The 10,543-nt window shown below is 40.7% G+C and overlaps 1 protein-coding gene across 1 annotated transcript; it reads left to right on the forward strand.

The window, feature by feature from the left end:
* The first annotated feature begins 1,074 nt into the window (after positions 1 to 1,074).
* Positions 1,075 to 3,523, forward strand: LOC110868186. The gene is made up of 2 exons (XM_022117294.2): positions 1,075 to 1,322; positions 1,655 to 3,523. Exon 2 carries the CDS (start codon positions 1,657 to 1,659, stop codon positions 3,370 to 3,372), a length of 1,716 nt encoding a protein of 571 aa, XP_021972986.1. The 5' UTR covers positions 1,075 to 1,322; positions 1,655 to 1,656; the 3' UTR covers positions 3,373 to 3,523.
* The last annotated feature ends 7,020 nt before the right edge of the window (positions 3,524 to 10,543 follow it).

Raw genomic sequence — 10,543 nt, forward strand, 5'->3', positions numbered from 1 at the left:
GGTCGGGCGAGGAAGCTTCAACTGAATGAAATTGAAGAGATAAGGGACCAAGCGTATGAGTGTGCATCCGCATACAAAGACAAATTGAAAAAGGTTCATGATGCGAAGATAAAGAAGAAGAACTTTGAAGTGGGTCAAAAAGTGTGGTTATACAATTCAAGGTTGAAAATGTTCGCGGGGAAATTAAAGAGCAAGTGGATGGGCCCTTATGTTGTCCGACGAGTGGGAAGGTTCGGAGATGTTGACATTCAAGACGAGCGAACATTGAAACAACAAACGGTGAACGGTCACCGGTTAAAGCCGTATTTGGATGGCAATGACATCAACAACTTGGAGCTTGACAAAGCGGGTTACATCCTACGCCCGGTTGAGGAGGAACAATCGTAAGAGGCCCAGGTTTGGTGATAGTGTATATAGTAGTTTCGTTTTGTTTTGTTAGTATAGTTGCATAATTGCCATAGTTCCTTAAAGTCCGTGTTCGAAACAAGTGTGGGGAAGTTCGGGTCGCGAATTGCTCTTACATCGTGTTGAGGACAACACGGGATTTTTTGAGGGGGTAGGGTGATTTTTCCAAGTTTTTGAAATAATTAAAAAACATAAAAAAAAAAAAACAAAAAATCGAAAAATTTAAAAAAATCTAAAAATTTGGTCACATAAATTTCAAGTTTTATCAAAAGAATGGATGCCCAGTGTCCACCGTAAATTACGGTGGAGCCGTAATTTACGGTGGTTGTTGAAAATTTTTGGAATTTTATGGTGAAAACCCCCTGTGTTACGGTGAAAGTTGAAGCCTGAAGTTTACCGTAAATTACGGTAGTGCCGTAATTTACGGTGGTAAAAAAATTGGTTGGGGTTTACGGTGGAAACAACCTGAATTACGGTGCATTTTTGACATCCAGGTCTCACCGTAATTTACGGTGAGACCGTAAATTACGGTGCGCAGCAAATGGGTGTCCGTCGATTGGGGTTCTACATACGTATAAAAAAAAAAAAAAAACAAAAACCGGAAATAAACAATCATAGTCACGTGCATTATACCCTAACCACTCATTCTCTTCTCACCTTTCCACCTCTTCTTCTCCAAAGAACCCACAAACTCCATAGTCTTCTTCCACCTTCTTCTCTTCATCAAATCCTCAATACTTGCCCAAATCAAGTGGAATTTTGGTCTAAATCGACTAATTTTTCCCAAACTTCGTGATTGTGAGGAGAAATTCCAGAGAAAACGCGGTTTTGTGGTCGAAGTTTGAAACCCTAGGTTGAGATAATTTGGGGGTTTTGGGATTTTTAGTTTCACAAGCATCCTCTCGTCTTGAAACAAGGTATGAACATTTATTCTACTATATTATGAAGATGCATTGTGAAAAACAAGGTGATTTAGGTTATATGTTCTTGCCCACTTGCTTGTTGCTAGGATATGAGTATGAAATTGTTATTGAACATGATTGATGGTTGTAGATGTAGGAATTTTGGTTAAAGTAGTGAACTTTTGGGATGTTCTACATTGTAGAGACATCATGCCCAATTTTTTTGAAAATCCTTGATACATTTTGGGTTCACTAACATCTACAACCATAGTAACAAGCAAGTGTGGGGATGATTTGTGAAGAGAATGTTAATTTTGTGTTATTTTGTTGTTTCTTCATGTGTGTAGGAATGGCAAGGACAAAGGAAAAGCCGGGTTCAAGTTCATCCTCGTCAAGAGGCAAAGGCAAGGAGAAGGAGCAGCCATCGAAGAAGAGGCAATATCTTGGTAGGGTTAGTGAAAGCGAAAGCGAGGAAGAAGAAGAGATGCAGTTAGACCCAAGAGATAAACCAGTGTGGAATTCGGGGTCATTGGATGACCAACCCGAAATTTGGCAGCCAACTTTGTATAACGATTGCATGAACAAGTTAAAGAATAAAGCGGCCGCATTCATCTGTGAAAGAGATGTTGATGAGCCTCAGTTGGGCCAGTTCGGGGTGTATGACAAGTTCCGTGCTTTGGGTTGGGAAGGAGCACTCAAGTGTTGGGATAAGGATAAGAGCAATTTGTTTTTGACTGAAATTCAGGAGTGGATGGCAACACTTAAGTGTGAAAACTTCTATAGGCCATCACAAATGAAGTTGATTGGGACGGTACATGGGGTACCAGTTGAAATGTCATTTGATACTTTGAAGAAGTTGGGAAAATATGATAGTCTTCCAGCTAGGGAATACATGATTCCTACGCTTGATGACTTGTTGCTCAAACCCGAGAAGCACGTGACATGGAACAGTATGTTGGCTGATTTGTTTTTACCCGGTAGGTATGGTGGCGTGTTATACCGAAAAAATCTGAAGATAGAAGCCAAGCTCTTGCATACGATCTGTTTACTTAATGTCATCCCAAGGAGAGGGGATAAAGAACAGGTGAGGTTTCCAGAGATACCTGTTCTGTACTCATTGATGCACGGGTCCCCACGGTTTCCAATCCGCTACTTGATCATGCACCATTTGTGGATATGTCGGAACAAATACGGGAGAGACATTGTCCCGTACTGCCGCATCATAACGGGCTTAATGAAACAGCAGAAGGCACTCACATCTGAAGACCGCGGTTTAACGAAAAGGCACTTGCCTTTTACTTTGGATAGGTTGGGAAACGTTTGGACATACACTTCGTCTGAACGTTATCACAAGCTGAAATCAGAGGGTCAACGGTGGAGGGCGTTGAAATTAGGGGCAAGGGAATTGTTACCGGGGGAACCGGATGAACCTGAGAGTGATGAAGAGTTAGTTCCGAGTGGGGATGACGATTACGCAGACGAGCCAACGGGTGGTGCAAATGTTGGTTTTGGGGCTTTTCATGGTGGTCATGGTGGCACATTTTACGACTATGCGCAGCAACCATATGAGCCGGGGTGGGCTTATAGTGGTTCAATGCAGGAGGTGATCGAGAGCCAACGCCCGCCGGCGGCCATCTTTGATACTTGGTCGGGTCCGGAGAGGTCGTTATTTGATCAAGGCACGCGGAATAGCGCTAGTATTGAGCGGGCACTTAAACATAGCCTCGACCGCAATGAATCATGGCACCGGACTCACGCATATTCGCAGGAGGTGGAAATGAATAACCGATATCACGATGATCAGATGAGGCGAATGCATGCGGACTGGCATGCTGGGAGGCCGGTGGTTGAGGATCCACAACATGTGGATTATGCCTCATTGCCACCATATGATGGCAGCGTTTCGTATCCGACGCCACAACTCCACCATTCTCAGTGGCTTGATCCAAGAAGGCAAGAGGGACCACAACAACAAGAGGGAAGCAGTAGCGGCTCGTTCGGGTTTGGAGAATGGAGCGATATGATGTCGTCCATTTTTGGGCCCCCAGGACCGCGTTATTATTGATCAGGTGGTATTCTCTCTCTTGTATAGTTTGTATATATTTGATTGGTTTATGTTGATTATGGTGGGAGGTTGGGTGGTGATTGATCATATGATTGATTGTTGGGTTTGGTTGGTTGGTGGTGTTGTGTTCAAAAAAAAAAAAAAAAAAAAAAAAAAAACATAAAAAAAATATAAAAAGAAAAAATACAAAAAGAAATTTGGGGTTTGAGACAAAAGCTTTTTGCGGATGTTGATTGAGGATGTGATCAAATCCTCCCAAAGCCATACATTGGGGACAATGTATCCCAAGTGTGGGGATGGGGGGAATTTTTCGAAGATTTTTGAAAAATTTTAAGCCGAGCAAAACAATATGAAATCTTGTCGCCCTAATTTATCCCCAAGTCAATGCACCGGCAACCCTTATTACCCTTTTCATTCTTGGTGAGAGTTGTAGCCACACATGTATATAAATAATCTTTAATGAGAGTGGCTACGGGTGGGGGTGCGTTAGAACTTGTGCTTGAATGCAATTTGAATCTTTGTTAGACATGAATGTAGAAAGGATAAGGGCATTAGGTAGCCTCGTCGGTTGTGTGAGTGAGTGTGGGATTTGGGGGGTTGGACCTCATAAATTATATATATGAGCATGGTAGTGAGAGGGGTGGGGGTTTGGTCATTTAGTTGCCCAATTTTGTGCCTAAAGCCTATCATTTGTTTCCCCTAGCTACTTACTTGAAAATGTACCCAAATTTGACCCGGTCTTATAGCATTAGTGATATAATTAGTAGTTTATGAGTGTGAAATAGTTATGGTTAATGTATTTTGAAAAAAAAAAAAAAAAAAAAAAAAAAAAACAATGAAAAGAAAAAAAATGAGAAAGAAAAGAAAAAAAAAAAGAAAAAAAAGAAGGTTTCATCGTCTTGTATATAGTAGTATGCCTTTGTTAGTTGTTTTGGTAGTTATAATTAAAAAGACCGGGTTGAATTTTCGCTACTCATATATATTCCATTTCCTACCCATACACCTAGCCACGTTACAACCTTTAAGCCCCTTTGATTTGCATTCATGTTTGACCCGTTATAGGAGTATAGTTGATTCAAGTACAAGCTTATGATTGCGCAACCACCCGTTTGCCTAGTGTGTGTCTAGCTTATCTTTGCTAGTTCCCACTTGTAGCCGAGAGGAGAGAAATTGTGAGGGGTGTATTGCTTGGGGCATTAAAAAGGGGGTTGGTAAAGAAATTGCATGATTTGTTTGGCTTGATTTGATCATTTGTTTCGAAGCTATGATTGATGAGTTGCTTGGGACAAGCAACGGTTAAGTGTGGGGATGTGACGGGTGGTCCTTTGGACAACCCTTAAGTGTGTTAAAACATGAAATAATCCTCTATTTAGCCGTGTAATTATCTTGAATTAGATAAATACGATGCTTATGTTTCAGGTGCAAATTAGGAGATAAGCGATGGATAAAAGGCAGCTTATGGATGCTTATGGATGCTTTGGTGAAAACGGGTCGAGAGAAGAACACAAGACAAAACAAAGAAGTGAAGATAGCTTGGTACCGTAAATTACGGTACTACCGTAATTTACGGTGACCCATTTTCCCATTTATCTTGCACCGTAAATCAGGCTTGATCCACCGTAACACTTTGATGACCACCGTAAATTACGGTGGAGCCGTAATTTACGGTGGTGCCTGAACGTGAAAAGTGTAACTGCCACAATATACTCGTTTTTGGGTGTGTCTTTTGGTATTATCTCATCATTGACGGTTCTTGGAGACTTTGGGAGCGAATTGGGAGTACTTGCTTGGTTTGTGAACGATTCTAAACATTCGGTTTGTGTTTTTAATTCGTATGAACACTAGATTAATGTTGATGATGATTCACCGAGCCATGTCCGGCTAAACTCGTCGGTGATCATCCTAGGTGAATGTTTCTAAGACTTTTGTGTGTTAATTTCTGCATTTCTAGAATGATATTTTGCGTTGCTTGAATGTCATGGTGTATGTTTGATTGTTTGTAGTGCGTTAATCTATATCACAATTTCTAGTCTTGATCGTACGTTCTTGGTGCCGTTGGCAACCGAGATATCACGGGAAGGGTTGGGGTTGGTTATTGGTTAATAGGTCATCGGGAAACAACCTCGCATTATCTAATCCGAGTACTTTGTTCCCTTTTATCACTTCAATCACACATACACGAGTTATGTCTATGTAACTCTTTCTAGTGAAATTGCACACAACTGTTTAAAGAAACTGAAACCTAGGGTGATCATTGTTCTCTCCTAATTGTTTACAACTTTCTTTGATTTGAATTAGTTCTTAATTTAGTTTTCTAAACAACATATCACAATCTTGAATTTTAATTTTCTGCAAGTTAGTTTAATTTTAGTATAAATCCAAAGCTACATAATCAACACATTTTCCACATACTCCCTGAGTTCGATACCCTACTACCGCTAACTACAGTTGTTTAGGGATTAAATTTGCGTGACCCACGACATCACGTCACTTACCACCCTTCAGAACAGATCATTGGTGACCTACAAAGTGGTGTCAAGACCCGACATCAAATAGATCAAGCTTTTACTTGTTTTTACTCTTCTATTGCTGATATGCAGAAAGAAGTCTCACTTAAATGTTTTATTTCGCAGATAGAGCCCAGAACCTACAAAGAAGCATTGACCGAAGATAGCTGGGTGAATGCAATGCAGGAGGAGCTGCAACAGTTCGAGAAGCTGGGCGTCTGGAGACTTGTCAATCTGCCTAAGAATCAGAAGTTGATCAAGATGAAATGGGTCTTTAAGTGTAAGCGTGATGACAGAGGTGTTGTGGTGAGAAACAAGGCATGACTTGTGGTTCAAGGCTTCAGCCAACAGGAAGGAATAGATGAAGTTTATGCAACGGTTGCAAGGCTTGAAACAATTCGTATTTTTCTAGCCTTTACATCTTGGAAAGATTTTAAAGTATATCAACTTGACGTCAAATCTGCTTTCCTTTACGGAACAATCAGAGAAGAAGTGTACGTGGGGCAACCACCGGGGTTCACAGACCCACTACACAGAAACAAGGCTTATCTACTGGACAAAGTGCTATACGGACTGCACCAGGCCCCGAGAGCCTGGTACGAGACGCTTTCGACATACTTGCTGGACAACGGGTTCACAAGAGGCACAGTAGACAGCACGTTGTTCACCAAAGAAGAAGCAGGCCACTTGTTGATCGTGCAGATTTATGTGGACGATATCATTTTTGGATCCACCAGCGACGATCTTTGCAAAGAGTTTGAAAAGGTAATGAAGAAGAAGTTCGAGATGAGTTCAATGGGGGAGATGAAGTTCTTCCTCAGGCTGCAGGTTGAACAAATGCCCGACGAAATCTTCATTCACCAGTCAAAGTATGTAAAGGACGTGCTCGATAAGTTCGACATGACAGATTGCAGTCCTGCATCCACCCCCCTCGTGCAGAATCATGGAATTTGTCCCGACGAGCAAGTTGTGAAGATGGACGAGACATTATACCGATCAATCATCGGATCGTTGATGTATCTCACGGCTTCCCGTCCAGACATCATGTACTCGACATGTCTCTGCGCCAGATATCAGTCGAATCCGAAGCAGTCGCACCTGACTATAGTGAAACGTATTTTACGGTATTTGAAGGGTTGCCCAAGCATCGGCTTGTGGTACCCTCGCTCGGGTGACTTTACTTTGTCCGGTTTCGCTGATTCTGATTTTGGTAGCTGTAAACAGAATGCTAAGTCCACCACTGCTGGGTGCCAGTTATTCGGAACTCGGCTTGTCACCTGGCAGTGCAAGAAACAAACTGCAGTAGCGCTCTCCACATGTGAGGCTGAGTATGTCTCAGCTTCTAGCTGTTGCTCGCAGATCCTTTGGATCCAACAGCAGATGCGCGACTTCGGTTTGCAATTCTTGGATACACCGATTTTCGTGGACAATGAAGCAACCATTAATGTTACTAAAAATCCGGTTCACCATTCGAAAACTAAACACATTGAAATCCGTCATCACTTTATTCGTGATTGTCACGAGAAAAAGTTAATTCGGATTGAACACGTTAACACCGATGATCAGAAAGCGGATTTTTACACTAAACCTTTCGACAAAAAGGGATTTTATTATCTTTTGAGATTAAACGGGATGAAGAATCTGCAATCTGGGAGGGTAATCGAATGTGAAGCCGAGTTGGGCGGCGATCTGACATGAACCTATGTCGTGTTGTCAAATTTCTTTTGTACAGTTGTATTTTCTGCTTTTCGATAAAAATAAAAACACAAAAATATGTTTTAGTTTTAGGGGGAGATATTCGCAGAAAAATACAAAAACATGATAAAATCATAAAAATACAAAAACAATAGAAAATCATAAAAATCCAAAAACATAAGAAAATTTCAAAAAGAGTTGTGTAGAATAGGGGAAATGATAGTACATCAGCTAGACGGACACAATACGCTAAAGATTTGTAGTGTTTAAAATGCATTTAAGCAGTCTCGCTAAAGATGTGCTGATAGGTTTTTGCAAAATTAGTAGATCAGTTTGGGATATAAACATAAAATTCACTTGCGTTTACGTGGGGAACACCTCCAGGATATATAGGTAACCCCTGAAATCCTGTTTGAAAGGTCCCGTATTCTGAGATACTAGGTCTTTATGATCAGTGATATCTGGGGTATTATCCCGGGACTTCTGCTGTATGTGTAACATTTGTGCTTGTAATCATTGTGAACAGTTCAATTATCAATAAAACAATGTTATTTGATCCCAATGTTTGTTTGGTTGTGTTTTACATTTTTCATGTTTTAACTTTTGTTCAATTTCAAACTCTACATCGCTTTCTGGAGAGTTATACGCTAACTGGTACTTAAACGTACTCAGTTTAATGCGACAAATACTCTGGAACATCAACATATACTCAACATACCTTAAATAACCTTTACATAACTTAGAAATAAGTTTTGAAGGCTTTGGTATAGCAAACACAAGTTAATTCGCTTACAGGGACTAAAATTGACAAACTGCGAAAGTATGTGAATTTGAACTGTAACGAACATTCCGGAACATGTCCATAAGTTAAACATACCATAAATATCCTTTACATAGCTTAGAAATAGGCTTTGAGGGGTTTGGTATGCTAAAACAAACTTTTGAATCATTCAGGGGCTAAAGATGTCAAAAAGTGCACAAGTTTGCACTTTTGCGCATAACTTACGTTCTGAATACATCCGGACATCCAAAAATTTATGTAAGCATCCTTATATTATGCTTAGTGTATGGCATGAGAAAAATCCATTCGTCGCGTCATTCGGATCATTTTTCGCGCTTATGCGCATTCCGTCGTAATTAAGCGAACATCGCGATCGTACGGCCAAACGAACCAACATCCGGAACATTTTTTGAGCATGTTTCATGTCCACAATTATTAGGCATCATTTTAGGGCCTTAAAGTTGGCTTTACGGGCCTTAGAAGTGTCGGAAATAGCTTAAACACGCAACAGGGACCAAATATGTAAATTCTGCAACTGGTGCAGATCAGACGGGGCCAGGCGGCCCGCGTAAGTTTGGCCTGCACCTTCACGCGGGCCGCGTCAGACTAACAGATCAGATAAGATCGATTAGTCAGCGAATCTCAGCAGATTAAACCTCGTCCACATGTTTTCACTTGCCCTTTCAGCTCACTAAGGGGCATTTTCAGTAACCACAAGTTTTCGACAAGTGTACGCACGAGATTCGATCACGTTTTTCAAGAAACGATCCTAACGGTTCGGGAAATCCTATAAATACCCCCCCCCCTTTTTGGTTAAAACCCACAAGAATCTGATCTAAGCTCTAAGTTGGAACCTTTGTTTCATACCTGAGCTATTTTGATTTAGATTAGCATTCGGGGACCCTCCGTAAGTATTCTTTCGTTCTTTTATTCGCTTTTCGAGTCCGAAAGTCAACGTTTTGTTGACTTTCTACATTGACCAACCTATGGTCAACCCGAAGTTCATGGAACTTCATAACGTGAGTGTGATCACGATGGTTATAGTCCGTAGTGACTATACCTACTGATTACCACGTTATCTAGGCTCAGTGACGAGTCGTAGTTTCGGCCAAAATGTGAATTCTTGCATATTTTGTAACCAAACTACTCGTGAGCATCAAAGCCTTTTGCTTTGATGCCAAACCTGTTTTCTAAACTTAGTTAAGCATGTTCTAACATGCTTAGCTCGTCACTTTTAGTTTAGTGCTTATATAGGGTCGTAAGGTAAGCGATCTAAACCATTGCTTATACTTTCGAACCCGACCCATTTGGTCGATCATTAGGATCCGACCAAACACATTAGGTGACCATAGCTATAACCTTCCGAGGTTATACCTTGTGGTCGCGATGTTAGGCGTTCCGAACGCGTTCTACGCGAACGACGCGTAAGGTAGCATAAGCTACCTAAACGGGTCGTAATGGGTCGCAAGCACTTAGGTTAGGTTTCATTTTAGTATGTAGGCTTTGTTAAACCATATTACACGAGTCTCCATACTCGTTTGGTTTACGAACCCGCATACTATCCGATCCTTCCGATTTTGGTCCGGTATATTAATAGAGCTACCTATTAGGTGCCGTTTGATATCCCGTGATCTTTAGCATTATCTGGTTATTATACAAGAACTTCAAAGCAATCTCAGGTGAGTACATTAAACCCCTCTTTTACTGTTTTCCAAACTGTTTTGGGGTGAAACACATGTGCCTATCTGTTACTTTCATGCTTTCCATGTTTTCACATCGTATATCTGTTATGCTCATTAGTACATTATAGTACATGATTTCATTACATTTCATGCTATGTATGCCCATTGTGTGCGTACTTAGTACATTGATTTACATTACATTTCTGTTGCATATGTTTACTCAGCATATGGACGCATTGATTTACATGAACATTTCTGTTACATATGTTTACTCAGCATATGGACACATTGATTTACATGAACATTTCTGTTGCATATGTTTACTCAGCATATGGACACATTGATTTACATGAACATTTCTGCTGCATATGTTTACTCAGCATATGGGCACATTGATTTACATGAACATTTCTGCTGCATATGTTTACTCAGCATATGGGCACATTAATTTACATGAGCACTTCTGCTTCGTATGTTTACTTAGCATACTTAGTACAATTGTTTAC

This window comes from Helianthus annuus, chromosome 15, assembly GCF_002127325.2.
Source record: "Helianthus annuus cultivar XRQ/B chromosome 15, HanXRQr2.0-SUNRISE, whole genome shotgun sequence".
Lineage (NCBI taxonomy): Eukaryota > Viridiplantae > Streptophyta > Magnoliopsida > Asterales > Asteraceae > Helianthus > Helianthus annuus.